At 37.1% G+C, this 26107-nt stretch overlaps 1 protein-coding gene and 1 long non-coding RNA gene across 3 annotated transcripts in view; both read left to right on the top strand.

The window, feature by feature from the left end:
- LOC122982905 (protocadherin-9) overlaps positions 1-25083 on the top strand; it is a 213038-nt gene extending 187955 nt beyond the window's left edge. For both annotated transcript variants that reach the window (XM_044352541.1, XM_044352532.1), the window contains exon 5: positions 23004-25083. In XM_044352541.1, coding sequence (XP_044208476.1) covers positions 23004-23374 — 371 coding nt within the window. In that variant the 3' untranslated portion in view covers positions 23375-25083. The remainder of the gene's footprint in view (positions 1-23003) is intronic.
- Positions 3524-18460, top strand: LOC122982919. Its single transcript, XR_006403555.1, has 3 exons — positions 3524-3637; positions 16814-16821; positions 18450-18460. It is a non-coding gene; the product is annotated as an uncharacterized LOC122982919 (long non-coding RNA).
- Positions 25084-26107: the final 1024 nt, after the last annotated feature.

Below are 26107 nucleotides of genomic sequence, written 5' to 3'. Positions count from 1 at the left end.
TTTACCTTCTAATGAATTTTCCTGGGACCAAGGGGTCAAGTCTTTAAATAAATGCAATTACAAATGTCAAAGGCCTTGACACAACCTCATGTTATACTGTTTACTCTTAATTACCACTGCTTTCAGCTTGTCAGGACATTCTGCCCGTGACACTTTTTATCCTGACGCAAACGGTTCTACCTTTGACCCACCGTTCACAATAGTAAAACGCACTTTAGTACCTCACCGCAGATTGATTTGGAAGAAGGAAAAAAATATCAGCCATTTTTTTTTTAGTTACATTTTAGGCAATAAGCTTCCAGAGTCTGAATCACAAATATTTCAAGCACCATTTGTATCACGCAGTGCATAGGTCAGAACCATAATGCCCTGGCTATGTTGACTCGAAATATTCATGAGAATCTACAATGTGTACGTGTTATAGAAGAAGATGGCTTTTTTCTTTCTGCTTTAATGTTTTGAGAGTACCTGTAGGCAGGTTGAGGAGGAGGATCTCACTCAGTCATGTGTCATTCAGGGGGCAAAGGATGGATGTGAAGTATCTTTTGAACAGACTGGTTTTTGCTCTTGATGACTAACTGTGCTGTCCTGACTTGAGTGGGAAGTTCATTCCACTGGAGAGGCGAGAGGGAGAAGAATCAAGGCCAGGTGATGAAGTAATGACAAGGTTCCCACCAAGAGAGTGGTTGGCAGAGGCGGAGTGCAGAGCTTAAGGAGTGTTATTCTTTTGATTATTATATTAATGTGTAGTATTCAGGACCACACACAGATATTTGATGAGACATGCATGCAAAAAGAGCACTCCTACACATATAGTACAATTATTTGCCAGTGCACTGTTGGTAAAGACGAGTATCTCCTTCCCTCAGAAGTATTCCTCTCTCTCTCTCCTCTGTCTTTCTGCCTCTGTCCCCCCCCCTACACCACCACCACCACCAACACCTCCCCTTCCATGTGTATCTGTGAAAGATGAAGTCTTTAAGACCTACACTAATCCTGTCATTATGCTGTCGTCTTCACTGGCATATGTTATCTTCTCACTTTCTTGGTTATCCTGAGGACTAAAGCAATTATTGCGCTGCAATTGAAACATCAAGTAATTAATTCATTTTCCACATTGAGCATACTTGGTTTGATGCCACGCTCCAAGTGTGAGATGAGTGTGTTTATGGGTCAGCTGTAGTGAAGGGTAAGAATAGCAGTCAGGATTTTATGCATCTCTTGGCACACGGGACACCCACCCAAGGCCATGAAGTATATAACATGCAGAGTAATGTCATTTAGACCTTGGCAAGCTTCTTGTGGCCCACTCGGGGGACTATCTCGCCTCCACAGTGCTATCTCTCTCATCCTGTCTATTCCCTCTATGTCTCCCCTGCCTCTTCTTTTCATCTGCTCTACTGCTGCATGCCACATTGTTGTATTCTCTTTCTTTACTCCCTTCCCATCCTCTATTTCCTCCTCTCTCTCACTCTCTCTTCTCATCGCACTTCTTCCTCTCCCTCCTTTCATCCTAATCTTCCACCCCTCTCTCTGTGCATCCTCTGCCTCCTGGTGCATGCCCGTCATCTGCGACCAGCGTGCCACAGAGCGCCGCAACACACTGCAGTGCCATGATCCAGAAACCCCACATTAACACTGGGATTTCACCCAGAGATTATTTAAGTGTGGCATGCCTGCCAGGCAGGGTTCTTCTCTGTAATCTCTATAGCCCCGTGAATAGAGTAGGACTGGGAAAGAAGGGATTTGGAGGAGTTTGAGGGCTGATTGGGTTCTAGAATGGGTACAGTATGGGCTTTTAGGCATTCTCAATATTTCAGTTCCATATGGAGTTGGATTTAGGAGGTGGGGTGATAGCTCAATGTGTCACAGAGAAACTGAGGTTAAATCCCTGACAGAATGATCCTCTTCTTCTCAGTTAGCTATGTATCCTTCTGAGGTTTGCAAAGTAATTTAATTTGAGGTAATTGTAGCAAGGATCCATAATTAAAAGGATTAAAATGCATGCCATTTATAGATGGGTTAAAGGAAATGAAATGATGAGGCCGCTGGCACTATTTCTGCTCATACCCTATACATGTCTTTCCTTTCATATTCACTCTTTTGTCAGTGTATTCCAATTTGCACTATTTAATATGTCACAGGATTTAAATGTCGGATAAAAATAACAACCGCAGACAAACACTGCAAGGACACCTCATGTCTGGCTGCTAACTAAATATTACTATCTCGTGTACATTTCATTTATTTTATTTTTTAATGCACTAGTCACTGTCGTTTCATTTGTGTCCCAGGAAATGCGTGTCTGTGTGTCTAAGGGTGATGACAGAGCGTGTCCTCGACTCAACATGGTCACACTCTCACAGCAGCAGAGGTCTTTGACCCCATCAGAGAGTCAGAGTGCCTGCTGATTTTTTGACATTGAGAGGGGAACAGACAAAGCTACTCATCAAATGTCCACTGACTGAGAGGACTATAGGAGAAATGGGTTTTGACAGAGTGCCATTTACAATTTACTAGCTATTCCTCGCTACTTCAACTGCTGAATGCTTTCTTACTGTCATTTATTTTGCCAACATAACAATATTGTCATTTTTTGCAGTTTTATAAGGTGCACCTTAAACAATAGAGATCATTAAGGAAATAGAGAAGCTTTATGCGATGAAGAAAATAGCAAGAGAAGTAAATCAAATATTGTTCTATACAATCTTACTCCTTACAATTTATGACCAATATTGTTATTCAATTTATCCCAATTTTTATAACCTTTGAGACAGAATCTTAACAATATGTAATAGTACCTGTATCTATAAAATATACACAATTGGTTGAAAAAGATATTATCAGTCATTGTCCGTTCAGTGCAAATATGCAACCAAATTTCCCATGTTAACATTCTGTGTCTGATATAAGTACTTGTATATAAATGCAATATTGTATACCATTAAAATATAACAAGGCAGATAATGCCAGCTTTTATATGCAATTAGGAAGGCTCAGACAAAAAACATGTTGCACTGTAACTTGGGTACTGCTACGCTACAGTAGCAACATCTACCAAGATCTAGTTACACCACTGACATAACTGTAATTGAGAAAACTATAAAATAATAAGTTAAATGTAAAAAATATTAAATTTATATTAATTTAAATATGTAGGACTTTACAATCTATGTGAATTAATATTTTTAAAGGGCAGCAATGTCACCATGATTTATTTTAATAAGAGTGAAGCTCATACTACTGCAAACACAGCTTCCTAGCATTTTTACATCATTGCCAAAAAAATATACAACCAAGCATTAAAGGACCAGTGTGTAGAATTTAGTGGCATCTAGCTTTAAGGTTGCAGATTGCAACCAAATGAATACCCCTCGTCCTCTCTCTTCCCTTCTAAGTGGGTAGGAGAACCTCCAGTGGCCACAAAACTTGCAAAAAACTTCAAAAACCCACTCCATGTAGAAACATGGCGGTACAACATGGAGGGCTCTGTAGAAGAGGACCTGCTCCCTATGGGCAAAGGGCTCATTCTAAGGTAACAAAAACACAACGATTATTATTTTCCAGTGATTATACACTAATTTAAACATAATTATGAATATTATATTCCTTTTCTGCTAATAGATCCCCTTAAATCGTGGTCCTTTAAATGGTAATGTGGTATTTTTTACAGCAGCACATTTGTAATAATTACCCAACTGGTGGTGCAAAACAGGTGCAAAACAGCTGCTTTCATAATACCTTATTTATTTATTTATTTATTTATTTATTTATTTTGATTGTTTGGTTGTTTGTTTGGTTCATTTTCTGTTAATTAGAAGATCATGTAAGGGAAGTAGGTTGAAATTAAATACCTTCATGCGCTAAAATGTTATTTTGTAGATCAACACTTCTTCCTGCCAGCTGTCAATTTGAATGAAAGTGGTTAAAGGACAAGCTTTGCAAATATGATCAGTGTGACAGAACAAAAAATGTGAAACGTTCATCATTTAGAGTCCTTATTATGTCAATGTGTGTGATTTCTTTAACCTTCTCAGCTCAATATTAGGTTCTTCTTTAGTAATGGAAACCCATATTCATATGCCTAGTAATTTCATGTTTTGGTAGCATTCAGTGGGGTTGAAACATGTACTCCAAATCGACCTTAGTCGAGTGTTGTGCAATTCTTCTTTCATCCTCATGTTCCATGTTCTGCAGTTTCATGCTGGAAAAAGCCATTACAACAGGAGTGCCAGGGGAGAGTCATGATGGTAGGCACAGATGTAGGGATTTATGAGCACCTCAATGCTTAGCATTTACACAAGGCAGCATAATAAAAAATATTCTCTTATCATCACTCCCTCAGAGAGCCAATGAAAGAACATAATCCTTGAGATTAGTTTGATTGATTTGTTTCTTCCAAACAGCATTCAAAATAGCAAGGTTTTTATGATCTTTCCACTTTATTGAAACAAGTGAAAGGGAAAAGGGCGGCATACACTGAAAGCACAATGAATTCTACTGTTATTTCAGTGTCTTAATAACAGAAATAATACATGAAAAGTGGCTTACACTTTCAAAAGGTCTTTTCACATTTTGTCAAATGTGACAATGGTGCATTGTGACAGTTCCAACCATTGAAAAACTACTGTACTTAAAGATCCTCGCCTTATACATCCCGTCCTCACAAGAAAAATTACAATATAGGTCTAAAATTCAGAAGAAAAAAACAACCTATATTAACATTTACGCCATCTAGCTGCCATAGTAATTATTACCTTGGGAAGGTAATAGGTAAAGTAAAAGGTAATAGGTGACGTCAATATAAAGTGACTTGATAAGATTATTTTGCCTTACTACGAGGAGCTGGGTTGGGTTTATGGCTAGTAGTTAGATGGCAAAAAGTGGACTTTACTGCAGGAGAACAGTGTTTGCTTCCCGTTTCCAACTGTGAGTCGGGACATTTTTTTAAAATTGTAACGTCATGGTGTTTACTTTTGCCATGAAAACAAAGGTTTTTGTGCTTAAGCCTAACCAGACCTTAACCACAGCATCGTCACAGCATTTTCTAACAGTGATTTGTAACGGTTTCGGAAATGGTCCTATGGGTATCCATATTACAGTCCTATAGGTCGTTCTGGAGGTCCTCTGGTTGTTCTTACTATGGCTGCTAGATGGCATAAACATAACTAAAAGGTTGTTTTTTGCTAGCTAAATTTTAGACCTATACTGCAATTTATTATGAGGATGTGTTGCCATATATGAATTAAGACATATAAAAAAGTATTCTGTTTGGAACAATAATGTGTGTCTGATATGGTTTTTCCATCGAAAAAAAAAGTTAAAGTCTCTAAAATGGCATCAACTCCTTCTTGATCATTAAAAATTCCAGAATCTGTGAATATGCAAATATATTTCATTTCTGAAGTTTAACTGACACAATAAGTCTCCTACTTCACTGTAAAGTTAATTGCCAGTGTTTGTGCACTGGAGGCTTCAAGTTTCGACATCACACTTCTGTAAGTTGCATACTGGCTTGCAAACTAGTTGTGATGTCACAAATCATGCTCATAGACCTGCCCCTTAAAAACTGATTTTCAGTGAGCACAGAGAAACTTTCCACTCTCAGCAGATGAATGTGAAAACAGCCTTCTAGTGTCAAACTCTCCACATACACATGTTTGTGAAGCTCAAACATTCAACAATAGGAACAAGAAGAAAAACACATTTTTGAGTTCAGGGGGACTTTAAGCGCGGTTGTAAGTCAAAGCTCAATTGATAGATATAGATTTCAGGCCAACTACTTACAAAACAGCCTTAAAAATTACTCAGATACATGTATCCATCTGTCAGTATTATTGACAGGATTCTCAACTATTGAATCTTAACACATAAAGACAACCCAGTGTAAGATGCATGAAACTCGGAGAGCTCAGAAATTGAAAACAAAGAAGAAAAAAAAAAAATAACTAAATTGTGATGAGTGGGAGTTGTGATTAATTCATCTTCTTTTCATCCAGATGGCTATATTTTTATACACACTGACTACAACCCATAATATCTATTTCATTTATGGTGATCATCACAAAAAACACAACCAGTTTGTTTGTGTTAGTTGTGATTGCTGAAGCCAAATCATAATTTGTCCAAATAATGTATCAAATGTTGGTGTATTGACTACTTCCAATTGTATTTAAGTGATTATAACTTTCCCAGCCCCCCTGAAATCCATGTCCCTGAGCTCTTCTGCATTTTAGACACTTGATATTCATGTATTGTTAGATGTTTTCATTATTTTGTCCACCCCCCATGTGCTCTATCACTCTGAAAGCTGAGTGATTTTCCAAGGGAAGAGGGATGACTGCAGAGGAGCCTCCCAATGTAGGTAACAGTTTAAATGTCCTTGACAAGTGCACAGTTTGCAAAGGAGCAAATTTAATTTCCATGGTTTGAAATTTCAAAGGTATCACCTGCTGTAATTGCTTGACTAGGGAATCCATAAATCATTGTTCAGTAAGGTCATCTTGTAATTTCTTCCCTAATGCTGGCATTTATTTTCCTAGCATCCTCTCTTTCTTCTCATTTAATCTAGCCAGGTCATTTGAGAGATTAATTGCTGCCATCTTCAAAAACAACAAATTAGTTTCACACATGTTTCGACATTAAGAATGAGAGTAACCACAGACATCGACACTTACCCAGTCAAATGCTGTTCTACATTGCAGCTAGATGTCACATGAGTTTGTCACTGGTTCGTTGTTACAAGGCAATCATGGTAAAAGCGTTTTAAACCTAGAATGAGATGTGCTTTTCATGCAACAGAAAGCACATTTTACAGCTTACATTTGGGATGCAGCCAGTGTTTGAATTGTAATAGATCACCTTCACATAGTAATGTGTTTTTCTTTTCCTTTCGACATTTTGCCTTCAGGAACCCCATCAAAGGTCAGAAACCATATCAATTAAATCCATGTTTATGATTACCACATGTAATTATTGCTTTTGATTGATTCCTCTGCTCGAAAAGGTGAAAATGTGAAGGTTGTTCATGGCTGTTGCTAAAACTGATAGAGTGTACCTCTAGCTCCTTACAAATCACAGTTCATGCTGGCTTCTTTCTCCATATACAGTAGTTAGTGTTTTGGAAAGATTTAAGCTACAGCAACGTTGTGACACTGTGCACACCTATAATGTAGTGACACCCACATTTTGACATTTTAAACCATAAATTAGACTACCCTTTGGTTGTCATTCAGATTAAAGTGCACTTTAATAAATCAGTCCACCAGTAAGTCATATTTTTAAACAGTTTAACCTGAGAAACCTGGAGTTTCAGATTTTAAGCTAAAACCTAACAGAGGTAAATATTATCCTTCTGTGTGAGGGCAGTGTCAGAGTCCTACAGTCTTGAAAGTAAAAGACACACAGCTTTTAGCCTGTGGAATAACCAAGAAAACAGTGTTGTGACATCAATCAAGCACATGAGCCAGTGCATGCTGTGGCTCACTGTAATCACTAACTAATTGCAGTTGGAAACCTAGGGATAAAAGGGCTATTTTTAAAGTCCACTTATCAGTTTTCTCACTTGCTTGTCTTGATTTCATTTCTAAAATGTTTATGAAATGATCTATGATAATTCATGTCTTCCCTTATTCTTACGTTCCTTCCTTTATTCCTTTATTCATTCACATTATCACACACAGTATAATTTTTTTTATGTGTTTTTACCAACACATATTTTTAAGTGTCGGTATGGATATACTGATCATATGTGGCGCCATATTGTAGCTCCAGCCCTTCTCACAGATGGAGATTGGAAGAGGTTTCTGAGTTGCACAGCCCTCCTGCAAAGATGTGATGGACACTTAATTACTTGGCTGACAGAAGTTATTCGCCACCTGCACCCAACAGGGGTCTCTGCCAGACGCTGACCTCCACTTCCTCCCAGTGCACCCACCATTTCAGAAATCAGATTTATGCATATAACCTTCTATCACTCACATTTCATGTTACCATTATCATTTTTTCATTTCCTTTATGTTCTTGCTTTCTACATTTGTGTTACAAATTTTTCAGTGTGCTACTTTTTTCAGTGATGAGATGCATCTGTAAAAGGCATAATAGCTCACTGATTTCCCTCATTAAATCTGTTTCAATCAAATCAGTGAAAATTTAGCATTTCCCTATATCTGTATATAGCTGTGTGTGTAAAGTACCCATTACAGAAGGATTTTTTAAATCTTAAAACAATGATGATGTGAACTCGGCAAAACAGCCTATAATTCAACAATACCATGTACATTTAGTGCATTTCGTAACTGAAAATATTCTGCACTACACACTATTTTCCTTTCCTTGGCCTTAAATATCTAATTGCCATTTCCTTTTAACACCTTAACACCACTGTAGCCGTGGCAGTCGCCTCTCAGCATCGAAGAGGAGGTGCAAACCTTTTCCTTTACTGCCAATTTAATGCCTGAACAACTTGTAAATTTTGACACATTTGCTTTCTTAACGGGTAGACATGCTTGCAAACTATGTGACATGATGTAGCTGAGCTGCGAGCTTATGTTTAGCTTGTGAGAGACAAAAAGCAAGCACCCGTAAACTGTTGATGGCATGCATTCAAGAATAGTTTCCATTCCATTTAAATCATAGATGACTTAAACTGAATACACATAATGTAAAGAGTACAGAATAAGCATTGTATGTACTGTGTATTCCCTGTATGATATTGATGACCTTGAAACACAGAGAAAAATGGATCCCTCAAAAAAAAAGTCAAATAAAACCCTTTTCACTCCCATTTTACAAGCTGCATTTTTGTACCAAATCAATACATTACTGTCCCTAATTTTTCAAGCATACCTTATATCCATTTAATTTAGTGCACTTTTAATAGACAGCACGGCACTCTCCTTTCCCTCAGGTAATTATGAATAAATGTATATGTAGGCAGAGCATGCTCCGAAATTACAATTATTAACAGAGAGGAGATGTACCTCAACATTGCAATTACAGAGCTCTCGGGGGATTAACAAGGTTCTGTTTTATTATCAAATTCCTTCAGGCTCAAGGTAATGATCAACACAGAGAATTGCATGTCTCTCTGCTACTACTTCACTGTAGAACCTGAATCTGTCTCTTTTTTTTTCTCTTTCCACTCCTTTTCTCTCTCTCACCTCTCACTCATTAATTTTTTCTATTACCCTTTTGTTATACCTCTGCAAGTAAGCAGCCACTGTACCTGCTGTGTCCCTATCCTCTTTATGCTAATGTATTATGCTTATCACTGTGTGTGGGGGCTTTACTGGAAGAGCACATGCCTGGAAAGTATATTCCAAAATAATTTTATGAATAACTAGCACCATATCTGTTACGCTGTTGTTGCTTTCTGCTACAGGCCATTTACTTGTCTGCGTTGCTCATTCAGAGTCTGCGGTCTTTGTTGAGCTCTGTTGAATGACTCCAGAAGGAGGGCGTGGGGACAACAAGATGCATTTATTAAAAAATTTACAAGAAACATCGACAACAAGTGATTGCAAAAATAATAAAAAACTGTTGCATTGCTACCTACATCCTTTTAGTGGTAATGAATTACTTGTATCATATATTACAGGGAATAAATATTACCATTTAACTACCTGAAAAGAATGAAAAATAACACAAAAAAGGCATAGTGGCTGCTGAAATATTGCCCATTTTAACTGCAACAGAAATAAATTAATATGTGTAAATGAATGTGTATTAGGCTTAATCTTTATAGCAAATCTTTATAGCAAACAGCGGATTTACAAGGCATCATGTACATCCTTTTATGGTTTGAGAGGGCATTAGTGTTACTGCGGTGCAATATTTGTGCAGGGCCATTAAAAAGAAAACCATAATCTATAATATGCCCAACATGTATTGTGGTAAACCACAAGGCTAAACCCTGTCTCCTCCAAATTATGTTTATACGCAACTAATTTGCAATAGAAATTTAGTGTGTTTTTGGCACTTTATTGGCAACGTTTAGTGCCAATACAGAAAGCAACACAGTATCACAGGGAAAAGTGAGGCTATAGAGGTTGTGGGTACCAAGTGTTTGCTTGTGACAGTAAAGACTCACTTTTGTGTCCCAAGTCATACTGGAAGTCAATGTTGATATTTGTACAATTTAACTATGACCATAACCTATTTTTGGGTGGTTTTGGTTGCCTTTCCTTAACCATACTTTAGTCGCCACAACCCCAATGTTTTAGCTGTTATACAAACCTCTACCAAATGGTTTTAGTTTCCTAGACTTGACCATACTGTTAGGCTTACTGTTAACTACCACATTTTAGGAATAAACAGTATAAAACATTGACAGTAAACACTTTGCTCAATATGAAGATTTTGCAAATATTTTAAATATTAATATTCAGCCTGATATGATTATAAAAAACTATATATAACTATAAAAAAAATCTGGCACTAGATTTACCCAAACATGTACTTTGCTAATGCAGAAAAAGTTGAAATGAATGGAATGAGAAAAAGGTGGCAAGGATGCCACATGCCTTACACAAAAAGGTTAGACTATTCATTAAATTTGACATTTAGAGGTGAAGTTCTTAATTGACAGCTTCTTAAAAAAACACACAAAAAAAACCTAAAAATGGTTTAATACATTTATAATAATAATACATAATTATTATTTTCCTAAATAAAGTCTAGTAAGTATTCATCATATCACTACATTATATTATAGCAAACCATCATTTACAATTTATCTTCTCATACCTTCCAGATTAAAATCAATACTCGCTGCATACCACAACCTGCCTCATCACAAATAAAAACATGCAGTCACTGTGTAATGTGACACACCGTGAAGCAATTGGACCGAATCACTGAGCAACAGTGATGCTTGCAGATATTATTTTCTCTAATTTAGATGGTTGGCTCCAGTGATGCCTTATATTTATAGGGAAAAGTGAATTGCAGTCATGGTACAGTGTTACTGTCATGCGAGGTCAACATTACTGTAAATTACTTACACCATTACAGCCACAGCAAGCTCACAATGATTAAAAGATTATCCTCTTGTATTGAATTTGAAATCTATTCCTCACATCTCAAATGTCAACATAGAGACTACTAGAGACTGTTGTCTGTGTTGTTTAACTGTGTGTATGTGGGTTTGCTCTAGGCAAGGATATGTAGACTTTTGAAATTTGGCATTGATATTCATGATCCCCAGAAGATGAATTAATGTAGCTACAGATCAAAATTTGCATTTTCTCCAATACCTCACTTATCCATTGGCGTATAAGAAAAGAATAATATACGTTGTATAATTGCCTTTGTTTTTGTGAACAGAAAAATAAAAAGGGGCAAGTGTAAAAACTGAATCAGTTATCACAAATCCGTCTCATTGTTATGATCAGTTATACTAAGGGTTTTTGACCAGAAATGTATTCGATCCACTGTTGAGATGAGCAGGCATAGTCACTGACTTAGAACAGAAATTAGATTACAAGGTCAGTGGCTGAGACTAATGCAGTGGAAGATTAGAGAGGGAGAAGAAATCATTTTTACATGGCTATTGTTGTCATGGGGACTGAGCACTTGCACTGAGCTGTGTAAAACAGCAATTTAAAATGTGTTTTGAAAATCTGTATTGCCATTTTTACTTTGCCACACAAACACATGGAAGACAAATGTGAATTACAAACAGAAATAAAATGCCTACACCACTGTTCATCATTATATTTTAATAAAAAATCTATGATCATTTCATAAATTCTGACTGATTCGAACTCAAGGAATCAGTTAGATAGACTGGCAAGTCTTACTGCTGTATATAAAGAAAAAAACTCAACAGCCCCTTTCAGACTTTATTAGTCAGAATGCTGGATGATGTCTATGAAAAATATTTTTATTTGGATGTCCTTTTCAAACATGAGGCCAACATGTAAAATCATCATCACTATATGTAAGATCATGTTATAAAATTTACAAAACTCTTTCCATTAACTAATTACCAATATTTTGTTTGGTATACTGCACTTAAGTTCCATATGAATTATATATAGACATAATGGACGACTCATTTGCATCATACATGGATGGTTAAATAGATGGACAGTGCAAGGGTTGGACAGATGAGTGAAAGGATGGATAGAAGAATGGATGATGATAACATGATAATGGCAGCACACATCACACTGAAGATGTGGATGTCAGATGTCTTACTTCTATCAAACATGGCAGTGCTGTCAAAACAATCTCTGAGACAAGTCGACTTAAATCATTCTCCTCCACTTTTAAAATTAAAACAAAGAAGTTTTGTGTTTTCTTACATCAAGTAACAATCAGTTAATAATAATTTACACCTAAAGTGTATGGTAAGTAAACAGAAGGCCATTTACAATGTATGCACTGAAAAGTGCTACTCTACTGTCTGTAGACTGGTGTTGTAAACAACAATACACCTATACATTAAATGTATACACTGGTGATTTGTATTCCTCACTGTCCCTTTTAAAAAAGCTCCAGGGCAGAGTCACCATACATAGAAAAATGGCAGTATGCAAAAAAAACGTGCATTATTTTCTGTTCACAAAACCATTGTATTATCTAAACGTGAGCAAGGTAGCACAGCTACAGTGAAATCACAATATGTGTCAACTCATGCAGAGAATCTGTGGGAATATGCAGAAATATGTCCGGAAGAAAACACTACAACAAAAGGCCAAAAATGTTTTGGATTCTGGAGGATACAAATGTAGTGAGCAGTCCATGGTGGTTTGTTTAGTTTCTGCAATGCAGTAACAGACGCCTTGCCTAAGTTCCCTCTTAGTTGACTTGAATTTGGGTTGCTTGGTCACAAAGCATTGTACAATTTAATGGCTGTAGGCACAAGTGTGGCTGCTGAAGCGAGGGGTGAACATGCTCCATAGCTTCATCTCACCACAGAGGGGGTGGACAGTGTTTTCTACAATGGAATTTAGTTTAGTCCTCATCATCACCTTTGCTGATGCCTCCAGGTCAGGCAGCAGTTTTTTACTAGTTTGTTAATTGTGCTTATATTCTGCACCTTTTCTTTTAGCACAAAACCACAAAGAACGGTGTTCTTGTCTCCCCTAACTGACAGAATATAGAATATATAGTTTACCTCCATTTCAGAAACATTTTTTACGTGAACTTTAGTATTTACTGTGTTCATGAGGGAGATAAAGAGACTCTGTCCAAATCCTTTCCAAACTTTCTGCTACACTAGATCCACGACACTCATTTCTCCAGAGATATTAAAAAGTGTGCACTATACAAATGGACTGTGTGGAATAGAATCAAACCGAAATACTGGAAACTGCTGCAGTATAAAAGGCAACTTATTAAGGTGGCAAGACCCAGAACTGCAAATGAAATTTGTGGTGTACAGTAGATGATGAGCAGGAGAGGTCAGTCTTTTGGAACACCCCTGTGCTGTTACTCTGCTGCATGTCTGACACAGTGCTCTGCAGATTCTGTGGCCAGTCTTTAGTATCTGATCCCTGAGAACCGTTTCATCCAAAGCTTGAGAGGCCAGATGGTTTTGAATGCACTGGAGAAGTCAAAGTACATGGTCCATAACATATTTACTAGCACCCTTACTTTGTGTAAGTCCAGAATCTTTTAAGTTAACTTTAAATCAGCTACTGCATGCTATTCTTTTGAGAATATAGTGTAGCCTTGTTGTCACTTAGTTGTAAAAGGAATGTGGGAGTCTGTTTTGGAGCTACAAAATAACAACAACACTATATATGAATAATCAGTCCACATGGAGGAAACATCAAGTTAGCTTTTAAATGGGTTAGAAAGAAATAAATTGACTCTTAAAACAACTTTTTAATTTTTAATCTTACTTTGCTAAATTTCAACAACTTTGATATAATATTCCACTTATAGTGAATGTGAAGTTAACCCCTAGAGTGGCACAGTGGAGTTTTGAGGGAAATACTGTGTGAAGAGAACATTGGGTGTAAATGGGAAGAAAGCAGTGGAACTATGTATTGGATTACTTAATGTAATAGCCCCTTTCCACCAAAACAAAACCTAAACCAGATTGGGTCCTTACTGCAACACAGTGGCTATGAATGTGAATCTCCAAATGAAAATTAAATCATTAATAATCAGTAAAAGGGGGATCAATGCTCACAAAACAAGGTGCATATACTCCAAATGTCAAAGGCAGCTTTATTTTGCTCCTCCTACACTACATCATATTAAAGAGTAACAACTGTAAAATAGATTAAATAGACGGACGAATTAAAAAATTCATTGTGTTTCATGTGATTATAATTTTGCCAAATGATCTGATGAATTTTGATCAAAAGATAAAACATTGTGAGTGTCATTTGGTAGCTTGGGCTGTCAGGCCACATGCAGTTTTAAAACGCTGTAGGCTATTTAGGCAACACACTGGGCTACTGTATGGTACAATTACTACTTTAGAATTTTAAGCTTTCCAAATCGTATATAATGATTCCAATCCTGCAACCCAAATGTACAGAACAAATATTACATGGGACAAGACACAAATAAATGACAGGGCACAAAATATTAAGTGGTAGAAGCATAGCCAAGAAAACTTGAAGCTGTAACTGCTGCTGGTGATGCTTTCGCACACTACTGAATAATGAATATTTTAAATATGTGTGTAAAATTTTCAGAGAGATAGAAGCTTTCAGGAGATAAATACAGCATAGATTTATATAGATATATGTACAGTATGAAGTGTACATTTCCCTGTGCACATTTGTTAAAGAAATAAAGTAACATGTCTTTTGACTGGTGAAAAGAATGCTAAATGCTAATAACATCTCTTGAGTTTCATTTCCACCACACATCACACACATATCAGTTGCCCATGTGGCTCCTCACACATCACTCTGTAAAGAGTACTTTTAAATATCGGGTCAAATAAAGAGTACCTTTGCTTGAATATTTGAATTACAAATTGATCTGAGAATAGTTTTAAGCAGAGTCTAAGCCAATAATATCAGTGATCACGTAAATTATGTAAATGATAGTCATTTTCTGACAGACTTTGTGTTTTTGTTTTTGCTCAACTCACCTTCGCTATTTTTTTTCTTCTCATCCAACTTACTCACTCCTCTTTTCTATCTTTCTGACCACCCTTCACTTCCATTCTCAAGCTTTGTCTTCTCTTTCTATTTTGACTCACTCCTGCCCTTGATCTCCTCTCATGAGAAGCTGCTGCCTGGCCTCAAAGGGAGCACTAGAAAGGATCCATCAGCCAGACTACTATTCTCCCGAGGATGCATCCAGCGTGTTGCTCTGTTCTGCTCTGTTCAGTATCATATCTATCCAACCCCAGATAGCCTTTACTGTAGATCACAGGACCTGTTTTCAAATTTGCTGCAAAGCTATATGGAGCTATACTTCTGTGGCTTGTTGGACGCCAACCACCATACCACTCACACATTTCCCCAAGCTATTTGCATTATATTGGCTCCTGGTGTGAGGCAAATCTTTATGAATAAAGGCTATGTTTATAATCCTGTATATCATTATGTGTCTAGGTATATACATTGATGGATTGGTGTATGTATGTATGTAGTGGAGGGTGAAAGAGTCAGAGAGAAAACCAACAGCAGATTTGAAGCATAGAGAATTAATCTGTCAGACGTATCTTGTGGGTTTTCGAGCGGCAGCTGGAGAGAGCGGTATAGCACTTTGAGTCTCCACGCTGGACTAAAACAAAGCCTCATTCATCCCCAAATAACAACATCTGGGCATGCATCACAGCACGGATAAATAAACAAGCCCTATGGACACTAAATCCCCAGCACTCAATCACTCTTACTCCCTCTCCACCCGTTCCCCCTTGCCATTCTGAAGGCTGTAGGTTGTTGGTGTGGGACTGGCACATCAACACGGATAGTGTGCATCCAATTAATTAGCCAAACACTATCTCATTAGTAGCCTAATAGCCGGCAGACTAAAACAAGAATACTCCCTTAAACAACCTCTGGACAAAAAAATGAGGATGATTATCTCCTCCTCTGTAACCTTTGTGATCTGTTGATGCTGAGTAGGAGGACTGAAAGACAGGCATGTGAATGTTGTTCGGTCAATGTGTCCATCGTGAAACAGCTATTGCTCATGGCTCGCATTTATGTTTCTTCAGAATTAAACAGACCAGCCCCCCAACACATAATGACTCCGTATCAGGAGGCAATCTAATGGTCTCTTTGTCTTCACGTTATCTATCTTTGTGGACATCTGCAACATTTGCACAGCGCTGTAAGCAAAAGTCAGCACCATCTGACACAGTTCTGAATCCCTTGCATTCCTCAACACCTGTGCCTCAATGTTATTTTAAGCAGTCAGGGGCTCTGCACCAAACATCAGCCACTGGCTATTTGCTTGTGTGTGTGTTTGTGTGTGCTTGTGACACAACCCCATATCAGACTATATCTATCTATCTATCTATCTATCTATCTATCTATCTAATTACTGGGGTACACAACTATTTTCACAACTATGCTTTAATGCTTAGATTTAAGCACCAAAATGTATACTGTAAAACTACGGGACTGACTCAACTTATACAAACCTAAGCATGGAAAGCTAACATGCAAAAGTCATGAAAGAGTCCACTTTTTATACTGCAGTGGGCCAGACAGGATTTATTTCAGATTTACGAATTTCTTTGGCGAGAGGCGGTACAATGGTTTACAAGCCCAGCAGCCTTTTATCGACAGTTGTAGTGTCATGGTGCTTATCATCTGTCCACAGCTCTTCAAGGTTTCAGCAGGAGTAGCAGGATATCACTCGACACCCTCTGGGCTTTTCCAAGTCACACAGGTTTCAGTAGTGACAGATTCTTGATTGCGCTATTTGCATGTACCTCTATTACTTGTTACTCTGCATGAAAAAGTGAATCAACACAGTATATAATCAAAATACAAAACTTAGTGTCACTGACAATATGCTTAATCACCAACCTATTCGCAAAAGTGACATGAGATGTCATTCTGATTACAGAGTGGGAAGGCAGAATGTAATAAGGAAAACAAGCTTATTCTAGATTTGTGGGCACAAGATAATCAGAAGAAACTAGCTGCTAATAAACCTTGATGGTCAATGTCTGTCAAGTTAAGTCATAGGTAATCATAGAGCTCTATTAACCGGCGAGAAAATAACAAAGATCCATTCAAGAGAAGAAAAAACAAAGTAAAAATAAGAATTCCTCTCTCTCTTTCTCTCTCTCTCTCTCTGTGTGTGTGTGTGTGTGTGTGTGTGTGTGTGTATTGATTACATGGATATGAAAACACTGGATAATACTAGGTCAAACCACAAGAGAATTAAGTCAATGACAAACTGCAAGAAAAGTAAACAAAGAGAGGACAATGGCTAATAAGGAGGGGAGTTAGGCAGGTTACAGACTGCTTAATAAGCGGGTGGTGAATCTGGACTCACTCTCTTACAATGTCAGAAAGTCTGTTGTAGAAGGAGGACTGATGGGAGACGGTTTTACCTTTTACAGTGTCCTATCAATTAAATGGATAAATGTATTCCTGTACATTGTCAATGGTAGGACTCTATCTACATATGCATCAATAGGGAGCCAATAAAGAGAGATTGTGACACAAATAATGTGCTGTGTAGTCTTTTGGTTAAAAATATTTGGTCTGCTGTATCTGAGCAGGAAATTTCTTTGTGTTGACTCAACCCCGTGGAGAGTGATATACCACATTTGTTTATTGTGTATGAAACAAAAGAGATGCTTTTTTCTTGGTTGGTAAAGACGATGAGATGATGTTAACATGGCTGTATTCCTAGTGAGAAAGAAAGATTTCGATTTTGGCTGTACAAGAGTAATGTTTAATTTTTCATATTCCTTAAATCAGTGGTTACCAAGCTTGCTCCTGGGGAGCTACTGCCCTGCATGTTTTAGGTATGTTCCCACCCTCACATACCTGATTCTATTTATTAACTTGAATGCAAGACATAGAGATTCTGGATATAGATATTCTTAGGTTTGGTCTTTTGTTTGATCAAGTTTACTTTTTTTTTTTTTTTTGCACTCATACCTGCAGCTGGACATTTCAAGCATTTATCCATTATATTTAGCCATCTATTCTCTGCTCACTTTCTAACTATATTTCACACATTCACAATTGCCTATTACTGTATAGCTGGTACTTCACTGGATATTATGACAGTAAATATGCTGTGGATCAACTTTATGCTGTTTATTTCCTCCTAAATGAAAATATGTGGATATATATTTTTGTATCTAATCATAATTTCTGTTCATATTAATTATCCGAGATCCGCCATTTTTATACCCCACGGCCCCTGCAACTGCAGAAGTACCCCCTGGGGTATAAATATCGCTGCTTGGAAATCACAGGCCTCTACTATATACATAATACAGCTGTATATGAATATAGACTTTTTCGAAAAACCTATCAGCTCTACACCTCAAGTGGTCTTTCAATCAGGTTTTGTCTCTGCATTGTCTCAAACAGCAGGTATGCAGAGATTAGCAGGGAAATGGCTGATTCAAATTATCCTCTGCTGCCCATTGGGGCCACTGATTGTTCCAATCTACATGCAAATGGTCATGTTTATTACACCAAGGGAATAGCAAAGCACAAAGTGTCTTTGATTAATGACTGGCTTAGCTTTTGTTACAAAAAAAAAAAAAAAAAGAAATACAGACATTACAATCACGTAATTCTGCTGTAATCAATACAAAAACTGCTAATACCACATAAAGATATACTAATTCCATGATTAATATGAATCATGACTCTCTTTTCTTCGCTGAAATTCATTTTCATGCATCCTATGATTAAAATTTGCAAGAAATGACATCAATGACACCATCATTATCATGCCTTCATTATAATCATTTACCCACCAAAATGAAAAAAAAGCAAGTCACTAAAATGGCAAGTAGGTAAATAGTTCCTCTGCTCTACACTGCACACCATGTACATGTGCGCAGTCCTTTCTCTTCCCTCCATCTCTCTTCAGCCCTATTCACACCTGGCATTAACATGCGTCTTGGGTGACCTGATGATCACAAGTGGACAGCTTTAAGTATGTCAGTTCACACCTGGCATTAGAACACATCTCTGCATGCATCTCGAGTGACCACTTGTGATCGGACCTCACTTCCCTGCTCTATATGCAAATAAACACGGACATCATTCCCATTTGCAAAGATCAAATGCATTGTTGTTTTTAACCGGAGAGAGGCAGCAATTCACTTCCCGTGGCAAGTCTGCTGGAAATTAAAAGAAGAATAAAGTGTGAACAAGGCCTTCCTTAACAGCTCCCCAGATGTGTACTCACTTGTCTACAATCTCATTTGAAGAATTCATCTTGCTGTCTCCTGGGTACCATGTATTATTGCTCTCTGTGGTTCTTCATGCAACTATGATAATGTGTGTCTTGGTTAGACTCCTGACATGCCAATTATGGGCGCCTGTTATTGTGATGGACTCCACATTCATGCTGAAGGGTGACTGAATCTCTCCTCAGGCCTCAGGTTTCTTCACATCATATATCAGAATGTGGTCTCAAAGCCACACCCCAGTGTTCGGGCAGCAAAGCTTAGTGAATATGAGGACATGTTCTTATTATAAACTATAAATACATCACTCTATATTGTCTTACACATGAATGACCCTTGAAGCCCCTGTCATTAAACTCTGCAAACAAGCTAACATGTAAAATACACATTTCATCTTCTTCTCCCCCCCATTCATAATTGTATTTGCATTTGGGTCACAAGCAATGAAGGAACAGGAACATGAAAGAATTGCTCTCCTCATGAAAATATGCAATACTCAAAAGTTTGGACACACTTTCTCATTCAAGTGAATGGGAAGGTGTGTCCAAATGTTTGACTGGTACTGCGTATATTTTGTTTTCTGCCAATGTGAATATGAAGGCTTGTGTAGATGAAAATATTGACACACCAAAAAACCTAAATGTATTGTCATTTAAAAAACAAAATATACAAACATGAATTACCATGTTGTGTTGGATATTCTAAAAAATATTGAAGTATAACTTCAAGGTTTTGTTTTCCATGCACTGATTTGTATGAAGTTTGTGGCCTGTGGACACAAACAGATTTCATAGGTAAGAGTGGAGACAATAATATAAACAATAATATAAACCTTTTTAGGCCATTTTGTTAGGCCATTTGGACATAGCTCCTAATCAACAAAAGTGGCTAAACAGATGTTTGGATGACGTTTAAAATTTTCGGAGGCACAATCTGACTGTCAGAGAGGAGCTTTTATCAAGGTGCCTGCACATGTTATTTTTAGTATTGCACACTGTGCGTATCAATTACATAATTAAACATTAAATATAAAGTGCAAACTGAACAAGGCAGACAAATCAATTGTAGAAAAAAGATCAAAGACAGAATAATCAAATAGAATTATTAATTGAAATTAAAGCCATTTTTAAAAGAAATGTCATTATATCCATCTGTAGTGGAGTACAGTATGATGAATCACTAAAAACAGCACATCTCCTGTGGATATAAAACTGGTTTACTGGGTTTAAAGGGTTTGTCCAATTAATAATTGCCAGTGTTTTCAAACTTTAACACATACCTTTAAATAATATACTGTATTTGCATTCACATCAATCACCGCTCAACAACAGTAGAAAGGTAAAACTTTCCAAACTCCAGTTTTTGACCATGAGGGAGCAGGTTGTTTGGAATCTTTGGGAATCAACCATAAAGATTTGCAAACCAAAACGAACTGAAAGCAGTTGAAAGCTGCAGAGGTGGTTATTGATTCTCAGTGGAATCGACACTAATAACCCTTTATGTTACAGTTAGTTTTGATTCAGAGTCAACATTTTTTAATGGCACTTATAGCCATTTATGTAACATTTTTTAAATTTTATTTCATCATTTAAACTAATTTAATCCGTGCCCACTCAACTAAACTGCAGCATTAAGTTTAACAAAAAAACTTAATACAAACCAGCATGAGATTTTTCTCTCTTGTAAAACACACTCAAATTGTCTACATAAGTTTAATTTAATGAGGAGAAAAACAGGTCCAGACAGGAGCTTGAAAAAAGCCCTTTGAAATGTTACAGAACCTACCCACTAGCCAATTAGCTGTTTGTGAAGTAAAGGGACAAATTAGGACAAATAGTTATCATTTTCTCTTTTAGGACAAAAACAGATGAATTCATTACCTTTTGAAGCTTGATATACAAACACACCAAAACTAGTTGCTTATTTAAAAAAGAAAACAGACTCAACAAACTCAGAGAAAAAAAAATCCTCAAATGGCAGGACTGCATTACTTTCTGTGCATTATGCATTTTTTTCAGTCAAAGGAAATTCAAACAAATGCTACCTGAAACACTAACTTGTTTGATTTTCTATGTCTGAGTGGTGATGCATGTTCATCAGAGGAGTTTCCAGATGGTGGCAATGAGTTAAAGAGGATAGTCCTGCTGATGATACATTCTGTTGCACATTGACCTTCAACATTTTTCTTTTCTGTCATGGCTTTGGGGAAGAGGGTTTGGATAATTTTTACTGTGAAATCAGTTCTACTGAGGGGCATCCATTTATCCATTTATACTCCAGAAATAGTGAGAGTTTGGTGCTGTGGCCCTCAGGCTCTTAAACAGCCTTGCCAAGGTTGCTCAGAAACATAGAAGGTGTCCAAATAATTTCTGAAAACCTACAACACTGATGCTGATAGGGCTTTCATTCTGCTTGCACCAACGTGGTTTGCAGAAAATATTGTCAAACAATCTCATAACTTATTTAAAAGATTGAAAGTCAGTGGCAGAATAAGAAAGAGAGGAAGTTTAGTTGTTTGGCTTGCCCAATCACTGAGTGAATGTTAGCTAACACCACTGCAGTGTAGCACCACCTCTTATTAGAGAATATTGTACATCAGTCTATTTACAGTTTATTATGTAGGCACTGTAAATTTCTCTGTGGACCCATATCACAGTGCTCAAAGAGAACTCATTCATCTTTCATCCTCCTCAAGATCTATAACCCCTCATGCTTACCAGCTCCCAAAAGCACAGCTCATTCATGTGTCAGACACACTACTGGATGGTCCACTGAATCCAGCTCTCCTGACTCCTAACCCGTACCTCATATGTGAGCTAGAGACCCTCAGTGAAAGCAGGATGGCAACTGATGTCTGTTCAAATGGTCAATCGACTTTTGTGGTTGTTGTTTATTGAAACAAGTTCTATATGGCTACATATTAATAAAGTAAACACGCCCTGTCCCGTGCTTCAAGTCAGCGCTAACATTTTCACTGTCTAATCAAGGCCACAATCTTTCCCTAACCATGAGTGTCTAAACATAAAAAATAAAAATAAAAAAAACATCAGTTACATGACAGCCAGCATGAACAACACCAAGATCTGTTAATGGAATTCAGTTAGCTGTCATATTACATATGATTTTCCTACTGTGACATACTACAAATTCTTCTGTGAAAAAGGCTTATTGCATGAGCAGATATTGTAGGGAAAACAAATGAATTACTATGTCAATCAACGCTTTGCTGTTCAGTTTGGACATTGTGCGAATTAGCAAAATGTTCATTAAAAACATTTCCTCACTGTGTTGATAAAAACCTAACAAACATAAAAAACATACTTGCTTTTGCCAAATTGTAAGTATTTAAATGTTATTTCTAGAAGAAGGGGGTTGTTTATTTTATATATGGGGGGAAAAAAATGTGTCGGTAGATGCCATTCAAGAAATCCATTTATTTAAAACCCAGAAGGGATAACTCAAATTTAATCTACACATGCATGGTGTTAATATTTCATGGTAGATGGAGATATATCTCTTTTATAAAATTAATGTAGAGGATAAAACAATTTCATGTTGAGCCAGAAACATTACCACCTGGGTGCAATTCTCATTTTTAGTTCTATGCTATGTAATTATAGTATCAAACAGTTTCACAGTTTCTAACCTGTTTCTTTTTTTCTTTTTGTCATTTCCCTAGATGGCCCTCTGGGGCCTCGTGGCCTAGTGGAAGCTACAGAGATGTGTACACAGGAATGCCTTGTCCTGGGACATTCAGACAACTGCTGGATGCCCCCAACTTTGGGAACATACCACCAGCCCAAGTCACCTGTGTCAAGCTTTGGATCTCAGAGGGAGTGGGGTCCCAAGGACAAACTTCTCAATGGACATACTCTGACCAGAACCTGGAAAAATGAGAGTGGGCGGTCAGAGCATTTTGGTGACAGGAAGCAGTTTGGGAGTGGAGAGGGACACTTCACCAGCAGTGGCATGGCTGATATTCCACTGGATAGTCTGAAGTCCTGCCAGCCAGCCTCCTGCCCAGACAGCCCAAAGGACCAGCAGCTATAAGATGGACTCTGCTTCTGTGCTGTGAGATGTCCTTACATCTGGACACAGTAAACAGACCGAGCAACTCACCTGAGCTCCTCTCCTGTTTTATTGCTTTCTTTTTCTTGATTCATCTCTTCCCACTTAAGTTGATGCTTCTGCAGTGTGATAGCCACATGTACTATGTAGGCCACAAAACTATAGTGCTTGTGCTGTGTTCTCTACAATTCAGCTTTACTAAGGCTTTAGAGGAAACCTCTTTTTTTTGTGAAACTCCATGGATTTCTTCAACATAACATTTTCTGTCCACTTCATGTTTGATTTGGACAAGTGGAGGAAGGACATACGTAATATGGAGAAAATGAAAACAAATTACAAGAAAAAAAAAACTACCATGGCTGACCAATATATACAAATATTTGTGGTGTGGTTGTTATTGAGTTGTTGGGGACTATATTAATCGACACAATCAAAGAAAATTGAATTACATTTCAGAAAGTGTTCTTAAGACACTGTTAGTGGACACTTGTTTATTCTGTCATTGTCTGTGTTTGTAAATAAGACTTATTAACCACTATCATGTACCTGTAATAACCACAGTGAATAGGACAGTTCTTGGCTGTTGTCATCATAATGGCTTGTCATCAGGATTTGGTATTTCAACTGGAGAAAGATCTATGTGACATAATGTGCAACAAGAAAACATTTACCTAATTCTTTAAAATCCCTGAGGTTGATTTTGAAACAAATTTCCATTCGTAATATACTCAGTGTTACCCATATTCCATAATAATTTTCTTCAAGTACTGCAAAACCACAGGCAAACCTTTTTTTAAAAAAAAAACAACAAACATTTTGTATGAAGGATGTCAGTGCTCAACATGTGCATTATAAAAATGAAAAGCTCTGAAAGCTCTCCTCTATAAACTGATTTTCAAAGTGTTCAGTACAATTAAACAGCAATATATTTGTAAATGGCTAAATGTTTTATCTAACATTGATCTTATTACTGTATAGATTTTATTCAAATTGTGATTTAACTGAGTGCAATCCCTCAGTAGTACTTACAATTTATTGACATATATGTATATATATTATTTCCACACAGACTATTATTTTCCATATGTAAGAAAACACAGGTTAAGATATCACTTTAATCACTGTGCCTTCATGACGTTTCTTCAAACACTGAATTGTCCTTATTTAATCAATGAGAACATGTTGGCTACAAAGAATATCCTGTTTGATAATCAAATGCCTTACGCATTGAATGTTTGCCAAATTTAAAGACATAATCACACAGATATTAACATACGAAAAATCAAGTCATTGGTACTGTAGAAAAATACAAAGGCATGTGCAGATAATGGGTCAACCATGAAAGATCATCTGTCATTCCACTGTCTGAAAAGGTTTGTTTTTCTCCACAGCATGGAAGGCAAATTACACAATGGAATAGCATGCTAAAAGATATAGCTTTTTAAAATGAACTCATTTTTGTGTCATTTTATTTTATTGGAGTAGAGTTGATTTGTGCATTAGGAGACATTTGGTTTGTAAAGCACTTTCATATTTATGTCACAATATAAAGACGTTAAGTGGGATGGAGTGATTTGCTTATCGCAGTATGTTTGTCAGTTGTGAGGGTGTTTGACATCACAAAAACTGAAACAGTTAATCCTTGTTACTACTCTACAGGTATACAGCTACTGCAATAAATGTTTTAATTATGTGTAAGCTTAATATGTGTGCAGGATGATCAACTCAGGAGGTCTGTGTCTGTTTTGTGTAGATGTTTGCCTATATGAACCAATTTTTCTAAGTACTAAAATAAGCCCACAATTTATTTCAGGAGCACAGCACATTTATGGAGTACAATTCAGCATTTAACTATTTTTTGAAGTCATTTTCTTTCAAGACTGCCATTACCTGATAGTTATTGAATTAGACCCATATCTTTCACCATCACAATACAACTGAACACATAGTCACTGTTATTAACATATATTGCCTTTTAAGTGAGGACTATTATATGTGAACCAAAGAAGACACAGATGTGCTAAAACACTATTTTTTGAATTTGGACACTCAATTTACACAAACCCTGAAATCTTAGCTTCAGATCTTAAGTATTTTGCTTTATTTGGACTGTGTGGATTTGGTTTGATTAGATTTGATTGACAGTGACCTAACAACCAAACCACCAAACCATCAGATAATGATTTGATTCAAATGCTGCTAAATTCTGATTGGTGTATGGAAGAACATTACCTCACCCTTTTCTAACTGAGCTCCATGTGCTTCAAACCAGTGTGAAAAGATCGGAGAAGAGAAAAATCTCTCATGTCGAGCATCCAAAACTGTTTTAAGTTTGGCAGAAAATAGTATGTCCCTGCAAGATCATCATTCAGCATCTTTAAATGTATGCATTTTACTACCTGTTCTGGTACATCAAATGTCCAGAAAGGCCAATCCCACTTGCACTAAAATGTACTTCACATAGCAAAGCGTCAGTCCTGATGATGAATTCACAATTATCACTTGGTTTTTATCTTCAAGGTTTTCTACTTAATTTTCCTCAGATGTTTGGATAACAGCGCCATGTTGTGCTCAATTCACATGCAATCAGCATTGAATTTGCATGGTACGACTGGCCAGTAATGAAGGTCCCAGGCACCCAGCATAACTGGCGAAGTAATTATATTTTCTTTATTCTTTTAGGTTTCTCTCTCTCACTGTAACCTCATTTGATAT

Source organism: Thunnus albacares, chromosome 1, assembly GCF_914725855.1.
Source record: "Thunnus albacares chromosome 1, fThuAlb1.1, whole genome shotgun sequence".
NCBI lineage: Eukaryota > Metazoa > Chordata > Actinopteri > Scombriformes > Scombridae > Thunnus > Thunnus albacares.
Note: the sequence above shows the minus strand (reverse complement) of the source record. Positions and strands in the feature narration are given on the sequence as shown.